Source organism: Peromyscus eremicus, chromosome 9 (assembly GCF_949786415.1).
Source record: "Peromyscus eremicus chromosome 9, PerEre_H2_v1, whole genome shotgun sequence".
In the NCBI taxonomy this organism is placed as follows: domain Eukaryota; kingdom Metazoa; phylum Chordata; class Mammalia; order Rodentia; family Cricetidae; genus Peromyscus; species Peromyscus eremicus.
In genome coordinates, this window is record NC_081425.1 from 61,765,485 (window position 1) to 61,784,021 (window position 18,537).

Genomic DNA, 18,537 nt, shown 5'->3' on the forward strand with positions numbered 1-18,537 from the left:
TGGGCCCAGACTGAATCTGTCTTCTGCATGCTCTGACAAGTTGTGACGTATTACTTTAACTACATAAATGTGTGTTGCATTTGTTTATGCTGCATGTATTTAACTATATAAAAATGTGTTGGTGTTTTACCTTGCCTGCCTAAGGCACCTGATTGGTCTAATAAAAAGTTGAACGACCAATAGTTAGGCAGTAGAGAAATAGGCGGGACTGGTGGGCAGAGAGAGTAAATAGGAGGAATCTAGGCTCCAGAGACGAGAGAAGAGAATGAGGGAGAAAGAGAAGGAGATTTTCCCTCTTTTTTTCCCAGCTGTCCAGACACAGAAGAAGCAGGAAAAGTAGAACATACAGAATGAAAGAAAGGTAAAAAGCCCCAAGGCAAAAATGTAGACGAAGAGAAACAGGTTAAATTAAGTTATAAGAGCCAGTGGGACAGGCCTAAAATAAGGCCGAGCATTTGTAATTGATGTTAAGTCTCTGTGTCTTGACTTGGGAGCTGGTTGGTGGCCCAGGAAAGCCTGCTACATTAAGCTTGAAAATCTGGTCTTAGCTCTAGTTCCTCACTGCCTTACTGAAGGGACATGCCTTCCGAATTACTTCTAGAAAAAGATGAGAATGGAAGACAGTGGGCGGAGAGGAAAGGGAGGGCCTGAAGGAAGATAAGGGATGTTTGCAAACCTGCCATCCACCATTATTGCTCTCCTGTTGTATATTTACTGTGACTAATCAGATTCTCCTTTGAAATGATTTCTGCATCATGTTCGGCAGCTAAACATTAACTTTTCTTGTCATTTAAGAAAATTATGCCTGGCGGTGGTGGCGCATGCCTTTAATCCCAGCACTTGGGAGGCAGAGCCAGGTAGATCTCTGTGAGTTCGAGGCCAGCCTGGTCTACAGAGTGAGATGCAGGACAGGCTCCAAAGCTACAGAGAAACCTTGTCTCAGGAAAAAAAAAAAAAAAGGAAAAAAATTATAAGCATCCATGGTACAAACAAGCCCATTTTAAAGGAGGTATACTTCAAAACATACATGGCCTCCCATTCTTATTTTTCAAACACAAAATGCTACAACTTCATTTTTCTTCACACAGCTTCTGTGGACTTGAATCTGTAATATACAGGAACAGAAACATCTGCCACCAAACACAAAGTACATAGAAAACAACTCTGGAAAGACACCTGTGACCTTATTTTGACTCTTCCCTAAGAGTCAGACAGATCAGCTGGTCTCACAGGGGATTACAGGCAGGCAGAGTTCCCTAGCAAAGGGCTGGGGAACCAAGACAGGATAACAACCACGTTCTTCAAAAGGCAGCTGCCAGAAGCAATCAATTTTCAGTTGTTTACAAAGTGTGGGAAGAAACAGGGGTCTCCCATTTTGGTGTTTACACTGCAGTCACACATACAGATCACACATTACACACTCACACACACACAAAGCACACATCTCACATATGTGAATCACACATCTCACACACAAAGCACACATCTCACATATGTGAATCACACATCACCACACATATCACAGGCATATCACACAGATAGAGAGATACATCAAAGCACACATGTAGATATCACACAAAGAGATATACATGCACACATCACACACACCTCTCACTCACATGCCCTCATGCACACGCACACAGGTTCCTCACTGTCATTAGTATACGTCCCCAAAATTTAAAAGTCTAGGGGGAAAACAAAAACAAAAAAAACTGATCCTGGAAAAATAACAGCCAACAGAATTTGCTTTAACTGCAAAGGAGCAACAGAATTTATTGACGGAATTTAAACACAGCAGTTAAAATGGCAACATTGTATTTTCAGTGTAAGATGAGTGAAAGCAGAGAGCCGGTTAGTCCAACCTGTTTACATTTGTTAAAAGAGTGGCTATCAAAACCAGCAACATGCACAATAGTACATATGCACAAAATGGAATTATATCAACAAATATACAAAATATTCAAAATAAAAATATTTACAGGTTTAAAAATATAAACATTGATTCATCTATCCCATTAGACCATTGGAGTAGTGAAGGATAAAGGACCCTACTGGTGTTTAGAACCCTTCTTTGAAGTAGGTTTGGAAAGCATAGAGTTCTCTCTAGGAGACTAACTTTTTGATGTTTTTCAGAGGATTAACATTCTATTATAAAAATAATATATATAAACCAACCAATTACCAGCAATTTTCCTCCTGTGCACAAAAGTGATGCAGCCAAGCCCTGTCCTCAGAGGCTCTCCCGCCAGGAGTTTCTGCTTGGGTTTCCTTAGCCATTGCTGCCAAACAGCCTGCACGTCCTTATACCACACTGGGAGGCTGCATGGGAATCAGGGGCCTGCTGGGCCACTGAGGACAAATGAAAACCACAGGGCTTTATCGTCAGAGTCACTTTCACTGATATTCTTCTTTTTTTTCTTTCTTTCTTTTTTTTTTTTTTTTTTTTTTTAAGATTTATTTATTTATTATGTATACAGCATGTATGACTGCAGGTCAGAAGAGGGCACCAAATCTCATTACAGATGGTTGTGAGCCACCATGTGGTTGCTGGGAATTGAACTCAGGACCTCTGGAAGAGCAGGCAGTGCTCTTAACCTCTGAGCCATCTCTCCAGCCCCCTGATATTCTTCTTAAATCCACCACTATCCATCAGATCAGCCCTGCTGAATATACTCTGGAAGCAATGAAAATGCTCAGTCATTCTTTACTAGGCAGTGAAGAGCATTCATTAATTCCACCTGGCTACCGCAGCAGCGTCACAGGTACCAGCACTGTGCACATTGTACACAGGGATGATGCTGTGTTTACCCTCCACGCCCCTGTGCTACTGGACCACACGTGTTCTAGCATTTCTACTTTACTTTGTTAAATGACTCAGATTTGAAGATGTCTGGGAAAGCTGGATGCATCTCAAAGAACCAGGCACCAGAACTGCATCTATAGGTCTCATATAGGTCAGAGGGTTAATTATTAAATACACCTTCTGATTCCTCCTAGCTTACCATTCAACAGGGTAAGAAGGGCCAGCATTGATTCTCCCACCATGTCCCATGATGCTGAGTCACGGGGAAAGTGGACCAAAGGTAGGTAGCACTGTATATGAGTAAAATAATCATCTTGTTAGTTGTGATATTGATGCAATTTCAAACTGATTTTCCCTACATACTGAGAAAGGCATCTCTCTGGGATCAGAGATAAAGGAAACAAGGTCAAGGCCTAATGGATTCCCCACTAAAATTGCTTTTCTGGCTATGTTATTCACAAAACAGAGATAAGAGTTTATAGCCCATAAGTACAATCTAAATATATGGGGGCTACGACCTCCAATTTTAACTGTCCTAGATAGGAAAAAGCTTGCTTGTCCCTGAATCAACCTTTTAGACTTGTTAGCATAGATTTTTATGAAGGCCATCAATGTCTATTTAAAAACCAAATTCAGTTTTAATTGAAAGAATCATTTAAATAACAACTGCCATCATAAAAATGGAGTTTGATTCTTATAGTTGAGAACATCCATCAGTTTCTCACTTAAAATGAGTAATTCAAAGGATGTGTGATGGCCAAAAAAGTCTCCAATTAAAGCCTGGGCTGTGGGGTCAGTTTCAAATGCTGTCCCTGTTACTCAAAATTGACTCAAGCCTCAAGGATCTTCAAACTTCTAAGAGTCAGTTTCTTCCAGAAAATGGTTCTTGTGAGCTATCAAGATAATGGCATAAAACAAAGTAGAGAGTCCCATTTCTGACACTCCAGGAAACCCAGCCTACGGAAGTCAGTAGAATTAACCATAAAATGATAAGATGTTTTAGGTAAATGCCACTTGAGTGAATTAATGAATCGGAAAATGTAGATAAGATTCCAGGGCCACTGAGGAAACAGGATGGATGGCTTGTGATCACAGGTACTTGCATCTGGAATCCAGAGCTGGACCAGGGCAAAGGATAACTCAGCTGCTCCCCGTTTAAGACGACAACAGCCAACTAGTTGATGGTGGAGAAACTGGGCCCTTGGGTACTGGTGTTAGGGGTGTAAAATGATGCATCTGCTGTGGGAAACACAGCGCGAGGAAAGATCCTCAAAGGCTTAAAAATAAAATTACTGTATGGCCCAGCAATTCCACTTTGGGGTATTTATCTGAAAGGCTTGAGAGGTCAGGATCTTGAAAAGCTACGTCCATCCTCATGTACACTGGAGCATTACCCACAGTAGCCAAGACACAGTATCATGTCTGCCGACAGGTGACCGGAAACATAAAATGCAGTAGACATGCAGCACGATGGGATCGGCATCCAGAAAGGGAGAGTCCTAAACACATGACAAGGCGGACATTGTACCTGGGAGACGTTATGCTCGGTGAAATAAGCAAGTCACAAAAGCACAAAACCTACCAGATCCCACTGCTCTGAGGTATTTAAAACAGTCCAACTCCTAGAATCAAACAACAGAGTGGTGGTTATCAGGGCTGGAGAAGGGGGCATGGCTGATCAGTGAGCAATAAAATATCCATGACTCCAGTATGCATAAGTTCTAGAAGTCTGCTATAAGCCGCGTGTGCCTATAGTCCTGTGTGCTGTATTGTACACGTAAAACTGGAGAGGGCAGACTTCATGTGGGATGTTCTTACTACAATAAAAATAACACAGAATACTCAAAACAAGGCTAGTCTAGGCTTAAGGTAGGAGAGTGAAGAAGCGTGCCCGGAATGGCCAAAATCCTATCAGAGAAGAAGTGTTGCCATGACAACAGAAGAGACTTCTGTCGGTACTTTCCATGTTAATCCCTGGAAGGAGAGGGTGTGCCAAAGAGAAGGAAGCCAATTGTTTGCCTATGGACCACAGAGGAACAGGGGGCTGCAGGTTCCCTTGTGTGTGACCCAAGCACCAATGTCTTAGACACGAAGCCAACCTCATCAGCTTGGATGTGAGTTAGCTTTTCCTGTTAGACACAAAGGGAGGTCAATGACTTCAGCAGCTCTGAGCTCTGGTGTTACCAGGACACTAAACAGTTACAGCCCTGCCCCAGAGACTAGGGAGAGAGAGGTGGGGGCGGGGAGGGGGGGCGGTGCCTGCAATGAAAGGGTCAGAAGGAACAAAAAGTCTGAAGTAAAGTCCTGTCAGGGAGACAGTGTCACTTCATGTGGCTGTTAAGAAGGTGGAGTTACTCAGTAGTGCTCCCAGGAGGACTGGCACACAGAAGAGTTGAGCAAGCGCTGGCCACTGTCAGAAGTTCTAGAAGCATCTGTGGGACTTGGTTTACCACCACTCTGCGCCATCATACAAACTATAAGCAATACGCACAAATGCAAAACATGCAAAGGGGAGATGAGTCAAATGAAAGAAAATTGAAAAAAAAGATCCAGTAACAGCACAGCAACATGGAAGCCTCCAACTGGATTTTCACAGTTAAGTATTAGATACGGCGACTATCCTGGAAATATGCGTTGCATTGGGTTCAAGTCAATATCATAAAAGCTGCTGTCCTTCAGCTGGAGGATTTATGACACTTTAGCCTTCCCTGTTTTGGCTCAAGGAAGATCTCCTCTCCCTAGTTCAATTCCAAACCACCTTTTTGTCTGCAGGAGGAGCAATCCCTTCCTTTCTAAGTGGCTATCGTTGCAACAAACTGCTTCCTTCAAACCATTACCAGAGTGGGAGGCCCAGAGAAGCACTCTAGAACTGACAGCCACTGGAAGGCTGGAGAGCAGGGGCAGGTGACACAATCAGTGACCACTCTGAGCACACACTAAGCACCCTGAGGTGCTCCTAAGCCGTCCTCTTCTGCCACACAAGGGACACGCTGCTAAGACCTTGTTCATCCCTCACTGGTTCGTTTTTGCATAGTGAATCAAAATTTCCAAGGCTGAGCCTACACGAATAATTGAGTCCTTTCTTGGTGGGCCGAGAAAGGATAGGACCAAGGTTAGCTGAGGTGTTTGGATTCTCATGTAGAGCCTTCTAACTGGCCGTTTTGGAGACAAGGAGAGGCGACCGGAAAACTCTTGTGTTAATATTTTTTAGCACTCCGTGAGGGAAGCAGAATGTAGGTGACTGGCTTACGTCTCAGTAGAGGTCAAGCACAGAGAGCCAAGTTCGCACATTTTCAGTGCAAGGAAGACATTTACAAAGAGCAACGAGGGAGCAAAACTTGCTAACATGGTCCAGAAGACCAATAACAATACGGGGAGTGTCCTATTCTCACTATCCCAAGGCAGGAGGTAACTATGATAAAACAAAGGGAGATAAAGCCACAAGAGCCAACCTCTTCAGATAATGCTCTTAGCCAAGACCTTCCCCAGATAGATCAGAGAGAGGAAAAAAGTGAAAACTCTTAGAAAGTCTGGTCAAAGAAACCTTAACACCTGATATAGCCTTTGACCTTGACAATTGAGTCAGCAAAGGGTACTTTGCATATTAATTTCAATGAATGAAAAAGAACTGAGATGAGTGAGTAAGCCCTCTAAGCTGGGCAAGACGTCGTCTGCACAGATTAAACACTGAATGTATGTTTGCATGTCAATAGGGCAGATAAGTTTCTAAGTTTCGTGCAAAAATGAATCTCAAGGGAGTCCTGATGATCTGTATTGCATTGTCGTTACGTGAAATCATAAAAACGTATTTCCTCTTGTGATTATTTGAAATGCTGAAGTAAATGAAATGTCTCCCACTCCATGATGGAGGAGAATAAGAGCCGCTACTGCCAGCAGAACCAAGGCAGGACTAAATGAGTAGTGTGTGTGTGTGTGTGTGTGTGTGTGTGTGTGTGTGTGTGTGTGTGTGTTGTAGATATCAAAGACAGGCTGTCTTTGTGCAGAACCATTAAACTGACAAATTCCTGCCCAACAGTTGACGTGACTGTTTGTTCTCTCCTCTCAGCCAGCTCTTTACCCAAGGGGTGTCAATCCAATGGGCCTTAGAACTGCACATACCAAGAAATCATCACTTGCTCATGTCTGACCTTTCTCTAAAAAGTCACAAAGAAGCCTGTCCAGTTCTCAGAAGACGATGAGATAACACACTCATAGACAGTTGCATGGAAATCTAGAAATGTCTTGCAAACACAAGTAAGACAAAATAACCCTTGGCACAAGAAAGCAACTCTGATCCCCTTTCTGTGTTTGGAGAAGGCTGACCACTGTCCTGACTGCTAACAACTAAGGGCATTCAGTCCACTGCCAAGTCCTTGACTGGACTGGCACGGGTGCTGTTCTTAAATGTGCAGCATAAAAGAGAAAAATCAGGGTGAGGGGAAGTGTGGTGAAAAGAATTTTATAAATAAAACATTTTAAGTCTTTTGTAACTGGTTAATTGCCAGGGGGAAATTAAGGTAAATATTGCTAAAATTTTCCTTCCCTTATAAAGCGAGGATGGCATAGTGGGTGAATGCAGAAATAAACCTCCAAGCTGGGAACGCTTGAAGGAGGGGCTTCTGGTGCATCAGCAACCACCTGCCATTACTCTGACACTGTCTGAACCCAGTCTTCATATGTTACCTTCCCTACACAGCTGCACAAGTGCAAACAAAACCCAGCCGTGGAGTCCTGCAAAGGTAAATAGGATCTTTGCAGGGAAAAGCACAAGGAAAAAGTGCCTTTGTTTTCCTGCTAGAAGTAAAATGTATGTCCTCTCCGGTTCTAGGGGAAAACAAATGCATTTTTGGGTCTAAATGTTTCTATCAATATTAATCAGATTTAAAGTCTTTCTCAAGGGCAGAAGTGGTTTTCAAAATATTGCCAAATCCTAACTATTTTGAGATGTCTTCTGTTAATTTTTATCCAGATGAATTCCTGAGCATGCATGAGATGCTTGTATAGTATCTGATTAAAAAGTTCAGAATGCTTAGGGTGATGAGTACGTGGAGGGTCTCATCTCTAGATACAAGGAAATTAAAAATTAAAGCATTGCTTTGCGATAACATCAAGGACCTGAGACAATACAGTAAAAGTCAGTAATCTAAGAGATACAGCAGACCTCTGCCCCCTCTTCTAAGGGAATCGCTACAAATTGGAAATGGGAATAGGTTCCTTTATGCCTTATCAAGTTTCCCTTGATGCCCACTTATTTTTGCTTCCTTCACACTATTAAAATAAATTTTCATATATTTAGCTTCTTTTTTTCTTTTACAAAATATAACTAAAATCTTAAAACACAAAATAGCAGACCATTTCTTAATCATCTCTCTAGAACTCAAATTACACTGTGCTCATATCATTCACACACATGCAGGGCCACTGGGATACGTGCCATCCTCCCGATGTGCCACAGCACCCCTGGTAGAAGCTCCAGCCCTTTGAGTTAACTGCATCTCCAGAGGACATCAGTTTTTAGTCAGCAGACACTAACAGCACTCGAGGAACCCCTTCACTGCATTGTTCGAACTGCCAAGGCATCAGAGTTTCAGCTAAAATATTAGAAAGCAAATATTGAATCAAACCATTTCTCGAAAGTAATTTAGTAGAATGTTTACACACTTAGGTTTGGCAGTGTCACATGAAGAATACACCTGTTCAGGCATAGGTTTATATAGCAAAAGTAAAAGGAGTAGCTTTAAGCTTGTATTTTTCTATTATTTCTTGATATGTTCATTTTGGACTTCCTAACCTTGGGGAAATGGTTGGATTCAACATTTTTATAAACAAGGTAAAATCTCTGGTTTGGGCTGAGAAATGGACTCTTAACCAAGGCCAGGTAGATCACTGTTCAAGGGCATTGGATATATATATATATATATATGCAAAGAACCCTCATAAATTGAAAGCATCCCTGCCCCAGGTTACAGTGCATAAAGAACCACAATGGTTTGTCATCATATCCAACTATAAGACCAGACTCTAAATTCTATATCATTGACGGGTTGTAAAATGTAAACCGTGAGACAAACTGTTAAAATATGCATTATCTACATGTAAGAAGGTTGAAGTTTACAAATGACAAAATTCTGTGTAATTAGCATTTAGTGAGATCTTTCCCTGATCCTAATTTTTGCCCCAAGAGGGAGGAGTGGACCCAAAAAATACACAAACAAAAAAAAAACCACATAAACTAATCATGAGCCTTTTATTTCTCCTCAGACAAATGATCTGAACCAGCCAAACTAAAACCTTTCTGTTTTTGTAGAGATAGATCTTTACCTATTTGTATGTCTGGCAACTGGACGTTGGGGCGGGGGGTTCTGCCAGCCAGTAGTCCCTCTTCCCATCACATAGCTATATGGATCTTTAAGCTTTGCAGGTGTTTCCCACACAGTGATAAGCAAAGGGTCTTTTTTTGTTTGTTTTGTTTTTTTCCTGGAAAGAGAGGCAAGAATTCTGTTGTTAGTGATTCCTCAAGGCTCTCTTGACTCTAGAATAGCCCGACATCCTGGTGTGATATATTTGTTAGATTTGGTTAAATTTTATTTTCTGCAAAAGCAAGGGAAGATGACTTCTGATCCATGAATTAAAGAAAAAAAGAAGAAAAAGAACCCAGATTTTTTTAAAAGTTACAAGAAAAAAAAAAGTGCTAGAAAAGAATTCCCAGGAACTTATCTGAACTCCAGGTGTAACATCCCCCTTCCAGGGTGTCCTGTCCCTGTCTCCAACAAAGACTTCTAGGCCATATGGAGAAGGGTGGGTCCTAAATGGTTTGCTTTGGGGAAAGCAAACTTCCTCCAGTGGTTTCCAGGGGAGAGTTGTATTCCTGAACTCACGGAACATCCATCCTCCTTGGCCTTGGAGACCTCACAACTTTTTGGCACTGTCATGGCACGCTGCTGCCCTGATGGTGGTCCCAGCCAAACCCCGATTGCTGACCCTGCGGACCAGCACTTTGGAAACGGGGATTTTTGTTCTGGGCATCTCACTCCTGGCTGGTTGCTGGTGCACCACAGGATGGCTGGATGGAAGGTTGGAGAGATGCTTGATGCTAATGGGGATTTTAGAGTCCTTCAGCAAGCTGCCTGGTGTTCTCAGTGGACAGGTGATGGTGCCTGGAGACACGGGCTTTAGCCGGGACAAGCAGGGTGGTGGGTCCTCTGTGGCAGGAAGGGCAGCTGGGCTTCCTTCGGGTTCAGTGTAGAGATCATAGAGAGCATCGCCACTGTCGCTATCCCTGGGGATGACTGCCTTCTTACTGCTGCTGGCGCTATCTTCTTCTGGACCAGGAGTGGTGGAGTCCCAGTAGCCCTCGTCGCTGTTAGGGACACCTTCTTGATGCTCCTTCTCCGGGTGCTTTGGCTCGTCCTTCTGCTGAGCCTCAACGGGGATCCTGTGGAGCCTCCTGCGCTTGACAGAGGACACGTCCTTGACTACTTCCCCACACCGGGCATCATTGGAGGTCTCAGGGGCCAGTTTGGTGTCCGAAGCAGTGGCAGCCTTAGCTGCGCCCTCTTGGGGCCCTTGTCCTTGGTCCTCAGTCTGGGACAACATGTCCCAGAATTCCGGGAGATAGGTGTCGTCCACCTCATCCGGGCTGGCCATCTCCTCCCCTCCTCCTTGGTAGGCCACCACGCTGGTGTTCTTTTTAGAGAGCACTGCCTTGCCTGGCCCGGGGGCATGCTTGTCACAGCTGGGGCCTGCCTCTTCTTCTGGGTCTGCAATAATATCTCCACAGCCTGTAAGAGAGTCAAAGCTTTTCAGTGAAGTCACGTCAGAAAACATCAAACAAATACGATCTGCCGACGGGTCTGAGGGTGGATCAACAGAGGAAGGGTCAGGGACGGCAGACGCCCGGCCGCTGCCACCTTCGGAGTCGACAAGGGGGACGGTCTTTATCGGAACGTCACCTGTCCTGGACGCATCCTCGGCCGCCTGGACCTCGCCGGCTCCCGACTCGAGGGCTGCCCCGGGCTTCTCCGCGCGCCAGTGCCCCTTGGCGTCCTCTCCCCGGGCGCTCTGGTCGCCAGGGCCGGCGGGGCTCGCGGCCTCGAGGCAGGTCCGCGCCGGGGCGCGCTCGGCGGACGCGGGCGCCTGCTCTCCCCCTTCGGGCTCACCTGCTGCGTGTCGCGGGGCGTCCTGGCCGGGGCTGTCCGGGCGGCGCGCGGCTCGGGGCGGCTCCTCCTTGACGCACTCCAGGCTGGCGGTGAGCGAGCCGGGCAGGACTAGGCTGCCGGGGCCCGCCGCGCGCGCCGCCTTCTCCTCCTCCTCCTTGCCGCGCTTGTCCCTCCGGTGCCAGCGCATGCTGCTGAAGATCCCTTTCAGCCCCCTCTTTTGTTTGCCGCCAGCCTTGCTCGCCTCGGCAGGGTCCCCCTTGCCGGTCTCGGATCGCCCGTTCTTTTTCAGCAGGGAGAAGAAGCTGTGGGACTTGGCCACCGAGCTGCTGGCCAGAGAGCCCAGACCAGGCCCTGCGGCTTTGGGGGGCCCGGGGTTCGGCCGGGCCCCGCCGTGATCGCCCCCGCCGGGCGGCTCCTCCTTCTTGCTGCCCTCCAGCACCAGTACCTCCGCTAGTCCGTCGTGGGTCCTGCTCCTCACCATCCCCGTCGGCCCCGCGCTCTTCCCATCCCCTTTGTTTTTGACCCCAAAAATGCTGGGCATGGTCCCCCCCGATTTCCTCTTCTTGAATAACTTGAACGCAGCCTTATTGATCTTCCCCGACGGCGGCTCTGCGGCGGGCGTCTCCGCGGCGCACTCACAATGCGAGTCCATGTCTGCGGCGAGGGCCCCGGCCTGCTCCTGCCTCCTGCAGACCCCCGCGCGCGCGTCGCCGCGCTCGCTGACAGCCGCGCCGCCGCCGCCGCGGCTCCTGCCCGTCTCCATGGAAACCGAGCGGGATCAGCCGCTGTCGTCAGCCGCAGGCTCGCGCCAGGCCACTGTCACCCGCGTTCTAAATCAACCTGAGCGGCTCTCTGCTGCTGCTGCTGCGCCGTGGCTGCTGCGACTGCGGCGGCCGAAGCGCACAGACCGGACTATCTCCCCTCCTGCCAGGGGCTTATATAATACCCTGGGCGCCACATAGGTTTTTGTGTAGCAGGAGCCCTCATCACAGACTCGAGCTGAAAGAAAAGAAAAAAAAATGAAATTCGCAGTTATGGGCTTCGGATCCCAGTGCGTCGACTCTCACCCACCTCAGGTTCCTGCTCTAGCCTGGCTTGTCCTAGGAGCCCAATTTCAGACATCAACATATGCTCGCCCACGCCCCAAAAGAACAAGGCTGTTTCCTTTATCATCTGTCTCGGAATTCATGCAGCCTCCAGTCTCTCTCGGGTCCTTCACATAGGTCTTAACGTGTGGGCACCAAGCCCAGGAGGCACCATACCGATCCGTCCACGCCTGTGTCGGGTCCTGTGCTAAGTGTGTTTTGGGGTTGATGCTGCATTCGGATCATACGGATCTGATTCCTGTGACAGAAGCAACAGCCATCAAATAGCAATTAGCAGCTCTCAGCAGCGAGAGTGCAACAGTCCCCTGGGGTGGGGGTTCACTGGTCTTTGGGAAACCATGACGCTCTTATCCCACACTCCAGTGACATAGGGCTTAAGTCACAGAAGTCACTGTCCAGCCTACAGCTGGTCACAATAGCCTGAGCAGACTGAGAACTTTGCTTGGAAAGCTCTGGTCCCTCTACAAGTGGGCCTTAGAGGCCTGGGTTCTGTCTTCCTCTTCCATTCAGGGGTATGGTAAGTATGTCTGTCCCTGCTGTGACCACCCTGTCCCTCGCTACGAACACCCCATAAACCACTTGCCATCTTCCCCAATAGGACAGGAAAAAAACAGACAGGGGTCAGGGCCAAAGAAAACTCCATTCCTGAGAACAACCTAGTCTGGGGTACTTTCCTGTGTTCTATCTTTGAAGGTGACTGATAATATTGTAACTTTTCCTAATCAAGGGCTTATCAGCAAAATAGGGAAGGATTTGGAAAAAAGTTATGTTTTATAATGTTTAATAACACTGTTCTTAAATATTGTTTGATTATATATACTATTTACATATGTATGCAAATGCCAGTTTTCCCGGCTTCTCTTGTATTTATTTTCTGTGTTGCTTATATTAAGCAGATTCCGTTGTTGACCATGGCAGCTTCCATGGTTCATGTTTAGGCTGTGGAGTTCAGAGCAGTACATTGCCCTTACTCAATTTGATGAAAAATGCTGAAAACAGATTGGGTTCAGTGGTGCTTTCTGCTCTCAGAGTTCGAACCCTGCCAGCTCTCTCCACTGATTAACAGGACTCTTCATGAGCAGGCATGTGAGACAGACTTTTCTCAATATCCCTTTTAAAAAATTATTTTTCTTTTCAAAATATTTATTTCTTTTGTAGTGTGTTGGGGCATACATGTGCCACAGTGAAGGACAATTTGTAGAAGTTTTCATCTTCTACTATGTGGATCCCAACAATCAGTTCGTCTGGCTTGGTGGAAAGAATCCTTACCTACTGAGTTATCTCTCTGGACCATTTCCTGAAATTCTAATTGACCATGTGACATGATGGAACAGAGCCCCATATGCCCTGCAAAAGATGAGGTGTGAGGAACTATAAAGAGGAAGTCATTTGTTATTTCTCTGAAAGCTTTTGGAGGACAATTGGAAGTCTGTCTCAGTTCTTTAAACATACACACACACACACACACACACACACCATGCTGGCTAGATATGTGGGTTACTATATAAGTAACTATGTCAGTCTGAAATTGCTTCAGACCACAATCGAGAAGAACAAGCAGTCTAGAAAAATCACAGGTCTCTGAGCCTAAGAGTTGGAGTAGGTGGCCTGCTTATCCAGTAGAACACTGTCATCCACCAAGACAGGCCAAATGTAACTCATCTACATAAGAATTCTTCAATCCCCAGGGAGAAAACTGACCAAGGACACTGGGATTGCTATCTTTCCTTCGGGACCTAGATGCTTAAGAGAAAGGGACAAAGCAGCCTTCAGTGTGGGGAAGGCGTCTCGGTGCCAAGCCATCACCTGTGGAGGAAGGAAGCGGGACACTTAGAGCCATCTGCTAGCCTGAAGCAGCCAATAGGCAAGGTGAACTCCAGACGGACTGAGGACTCCCCACTTCCTCTCCAGGTAGGAGAGAGCACCTTACAAGGGATCCCATCAAAAGGACCACACAGGTTGGCCAGAGGGCAGGAGCAGCAAGATGGCCTGAGGGTTAGGGCTAAAGGCATGCTGTTGAGTGGCACAATGAAGGACCAGGGTTCGGAACCAAGGCAAAGATTTCTACAGACCTGAAACTGCTCTTTGCTCTTCAGAGCTAAGAGATGGGCAACTGCCAGGCCTGGTGGTGCAGGCCTGGAAACTCAGATACATGGAAGTCTGAGGCAGGAGGATTGAAAGTTGAAGGCCTGACTGACCTGTAGAGAGGGGTCAAGACCAGCCTGGGCAATGTAATGAGAACCTGTCTCAACATGAAAAGTAAAAAGAGGCTCAGGATATAAGTAAGAGAGTTTCCTAGTTTGCACAAGGCCCTAAAATCAATCTATATCCTCACCACCTCCACAAAGTGGGGCAAGAGACTATATTTGTACAAAACAGAAGCATTTTTTAAAGACAAGAAAGAGATTCAAGATAATTTTACCAGAAGCATCCCAGTTGTTTTTTTTTAAAGATTTTATGTATGTATGTACGTATATATGTATGTATGTACATATTATACAGTGTTCTGCCTGCATGTTTGCCTGCAAGCCAGAAGAGGGCACCAGATCTCATTAAAGATGATTGTAAGCCACCATGTGGTTGCTGGGAATTGAACTCAGAACTTTTGGAAGAACAGCCAGTGCTCTTAACCTCTGAGCCATCTCTCCAGCCCAACACCCCATTTTTTTTTATTGTATCTCATTCTTTTCCTCCATGGAGGTTCGATTTAGAGAGTGAAGTTGGAGAGAATAAACTGAGGGAAAATGTCCAGCAGTAAAGCTGCTCCAAAACAATAAGGATCTCCACAAAGGGACCAGCAGCAGACTTTACTGGACAACCGGTGTGAGCTTTGCTTTTGCAGGACAAGGGAGGATTCATCATGGAGCTGGGACTTTCCTCTTTGGAGGAAGACACTCAGAACTAGAAAAAGGTTGAGAAAAATACCCTTCGAAATATAGCATCATCATGGTCACCATCATTATTTCCTTGTGGAGTGTCTTCTACCCAGCCAACCCCCTGTCTCTGCCCTAAGCTTGCCAAATGGAATCTTCAGTCAGGTGAACTGCACAGAGCACCACATTCGAAGGGCTGGCTGAGGGTTCCCCTCAAAGTCCCTGTGTAGCTGCTGCTGGAAGACACTGCATATAACAGCAGTTAGGATGGAAGAGCTTACTGGCTCTGTATTCAACTGGCCTCAAGCCTTTAAAGTATTTAACCATGGTGGTTTGGGAATGATTCCTGGATTAGAACTAGCATTTGCCACCTGAATACCAGTTGGCCAGTCTAGATCCCACCCCAGGTGGAAATGCCTAGCCTCTGATTTTGTCCATTCTTACCTATGATGCTTCCCCAAGATGTGCTCTTGAAGTGGTCCTTCCGACGAGGGTCAAAAGTCCAGCCCAAAGTATTTGTGAGGGACAGTTTTCAACAGTGTCCATATGCCCAAGGCCAAGATGTCACCTGGGTCCAGTTTTGTACCTGAATCAAAGATATAAGTGACCCAATACAAACAGAATGAGCACTTCTCTGCAATGCTAATGGGTATCCTGGGGACACAGGCCCAGGCAGGTCTAGCATTTCTAGCAGCAGCAGCAGTCTGTTTCCAGGGGCTACTGTAACAGACTACTACGAGCCTGGAGGCTTAAAAAAGCATCAGGGATCTATCATCCTGCAGTTCTACAGGTCAGAAGTGCAAGATCAAGGTGGCAGTAGGGCTAGTTGTGCCTGTGGGTCCCAGGAGCGACTCTGTCCTATGCCTATACCCTGGCCCTGGGTATTGCTCAAGTCCTTGTTTCCTCTTGGCTTTGAAACATTTCTTTCCACTCTCTGCCTCCATTGCCACAGACCTTCTCTGTGGCGCTTCTTTTCTCAGCATTATGCCAATTGTATTAAGGGTCTACCCTTTGGAGGTGCTGAGAGGGCTTTTGGTGGTAACAGCATTTGCTGCACAAGCATGAAGACCTGGGTTTGAATCCCCAGTGTCTATGTAAAAAGTCAGCCATGATTGTAACCCCAGTGCTGCGAGACCAAAAGGATTCCTAGAGGTAGCCAGCTACCAGCCTAGCTCTAGTTTCAGCAAAAGATGCTGTATCTGAGGAATAAGGCAGAGAGTGAGATAGCAGGACACCTAACATCCCACTCTGGCCTCCATGGTCACATGCATGTATGCACATAGACACACCCCATACACATGGTCCACCCTACCCTGATACTATAAGTAAATTGGTTGCAACTCTGTGGGTTTGTTCCCGGGTTTCAGCACCAACAATGTAAGTAAATTTGTTGCAGAAACTCTGGGGAAAGGTGTCCTTACTACCTGGGGAGTCAGGCAACACCTTGAGCTGCTTAGTACAGCTCTGACAGCTGGAACTGCAAGGAGACAGTTCAGCCCTGGAGGGCAAGATATCCGGGACACCTCTAGCTGCTCAGAACAGCTCTGCCCTGAAGGTCTCTGACAGCTGAAACTGCAAAGAAGCAGCCCAACCCTGGAAGGGAATTTTTTCTGACTTCTGGGGAAAGTGAGGCCTGGAACTGCTTCAGCAAGGAAGGATATCCTGACTATTCGGGAAATTCATGGTATACCTGGTGTGATGGGGAATGATCTCCCCGCAAGATATAGCAATCCCGCTCCTCTTCTAGAGAGCCGCTACAGCTGAGCTTTGCTCAGCCCCCACTTAAGGGGGCTTCCTAGCAGAGCTCTGCTTCTCCAGCCTAAGATGTTGCTTCTTTTGCTTCACTCTGCAAAAGGGGAAACCCCTGCAGAAATGTAGCAATCTCCTCCAGCTCCGGAGAAAAGTGTTACTTATTAGCTCTCTCTCTGGCTCTATCCACTGAGGGACGTCTCAGCAAAGATCTGTTCTTCTCCTCCTTGCTCTACTGTTTGTTCTCTCTTGCTCTGTCCACCGAGGGACGTCTCAGCAAGGATCTTCTCTACGTCAGTGAATGAAGATCTTCTCACCTAAAACTCTTTTGAGAAAGAGATTTATTTGGGAAGGAGGAGTCCAGGAGAGTAGCTGCCTCTACCAGGGAGGAGAGAACAGCCCTTTTTTCTAACTGACCAGGCAGGGCAGTTTACACAGGATGTCTTGGGGGTGGAGTCAACCACGGGTTGACTTGGGGCCAAGGGTTCTACTGTCCTGCTCTGTGATTGGTTGGTTTCACAAGTCAGTTGGCCAGGGGCAGAGATGGCTCTGATCTGAGCCATCTTTCTCTAGTTCTGGGCTCCAGGGTCAGGATGGGTTTCTTTAGCCAGCCCCTTTTCCCCACAGGTACAATCTCATCTTACCTTTTATCTTAGTTACATTTGCAAAGCTCTATTTTGTAATAAGTTTCCATTCACAGATGCCAGTGGTTAGGACTTCTCCATGTTTTTTGAAGTATACAGTTTAACCCACAGCAAGCGTTATTGCCTGTAGTGGTGGCCACATCCACCCTTCCTTCCGTCCTTCAACACAGTCACCGAGTTCTTTGACACAGACATTGTTTTTGGTAAATTCACACTAAACATAGGCTACTCTGATATAAAGTTCCCTGGAAGCTATCTGGGCTATGGATAGCCTTTATGGGGATATCAGCAAGGTGGAATTGCACCATGGTCAGCCCAGGTAAACAAGAGAGAAAATGGTGATGACCAAGAAGAGCAGGTGCCTTTGTAGACCGTGAGACCCATAAGATGCCCCAGGACTATCCAGGAGAATTGTAAGTGGACGTGAGAGATGTAGTAGGGAGAATAGAACAAGGGACATATTGATGGGAGCTTTGACAATTCTGTTCATGCACCTAAGCCTGAAAAACACCTCACAGAATCTCCAGCAGTCTATTCTTCTGTGGGAGCCCGTTCTCGGGTTCCTCGTGGCTTTACCCAGCAGGTCCACATAGAGGATGATTAGACCACGGGCCTGAGTGCAGGTGTCTTGAGATGGTCTGCACTTGGCTGTGCTGGGGGAGGAGGTCTTTTGCTCCACCCCTTGGTGTCTCTATAAAAACCCTGGGGCAGAGACAGTCGGGGCCCGTTGGAATAGGTTCCAGGCCCTCTCGAGGCTATCCTTTATTTTCTATCTGTTTATCTCCGCGATATTCTCCGCAATAAATCCTTCTATCTAATATTTCCTGCTGCTCGCACTCAAGAAAACTCTGGGGAACTGTGGGGGTGGTTGGGTAAACGCCCCACAGAATGGCGCCATGAACAGGGACTAAAGAAAAAAGAAAAAAGGGACTAAAGAAAAAAAGGGGGGACTAAAAAAGAAGGGGGGACTAAAGACAAATGAACAGGGACTAAAGACAAAGTAATAGGGACTATTGAATAAGGAAAATAATAGTTTTATTACAGAGTTTTTGGCGAAAGTGCTGAGTTCAGCCCTGCCAGTGGATGAGGCATGCCGGTGTTATGGAAAATATATATTTTTTATATATATTGAGAGGCAGGGGTTTTATCCTCGAGAGAAAAGGAAAGCGGACTGGAAGGATGTCCGATGCTGCAGCGAAATTC

General features: G+C 46.4%; 1 protein-coding gene and 2 long non-coding RNA genes across 6 annotated transcripts in view; 1 reads left to right on the plus strand and 2 right to left on the minus strand.

Annotated features, from left to right (window-relative positions):
• Positions 1–1,742: 1,742 nt before the first annotated feature.
• Positions 1,743–9,263, minus strand: LOC131919358 (uncharacterized). Its single transcript, XR_009381236.1, has 2 exons — positions 9,125–9,263; positions 1,743–2,349 (listed from the first exon to the last, which is right to left on the minus strand). It is a non-coding gene; the product is annotated as an uncharacterized LOC131919358 (long non-coding RNA).
• A 4-nt stretch (positions 9,264–9,267) lies between these two features.
• Amer2 (APC membrane recruitment protein 2) lies at positions 9,268–17,152 on the minus strand. 3 transcript variants are annotated; one of them, XM_059273536.1, is made up of 4 exons: positions 16,632–17,150; positions 15,386–15,527; positions 10,963–11,961; positions 9,268–10,584 (listed from the first exon to the last, which is right to left on the minus strand). In XM_059273536.1, exons 3-4 carry the CDS (start codon positions 11,723–11,725, stop codon positions 9,713–9,715), a joined length of 1,635 nt encoding a protein of 544 aa, XP_059129519.1. In that variant the 5' UTR covers positions 11,726–11,961; positions 15,386–15,527; positions 16,632–17,150; the 3' UTR covers positions 9,268–9,712. The 3 variants fall into 3 exon arrangements, with proteins under 3 accessions (XP_059129519.1, XP_059129517.1, XP_059129518.1); XM_059273534.1 differs by having other exon boundaries at positions 9,268–11,961; positions 16,632–17,152; XM_059273535.1 differs by having other exon boundaries at positions 9,268–11,961; positions 17,008–17,151.
• Positions 12,124–18,537, plus strand: part of LOC131919357 (uncharacterized) — a 28,802-nt gene continuing 22,388 nt past the window's right edge. For both annotated transcript variants that reach the window (XR_009381234.1, XR_009381235.1), the window contains exons 1-2: positions 12,124–12,585; positions 13,757–13,979. This is a non-coding gene — a long non-coding RNA (uncharacterized LOC131919357). The remainder of the gene's footprint in view (positions 12,586–13,756; positions 13,980–18,537) is intronic.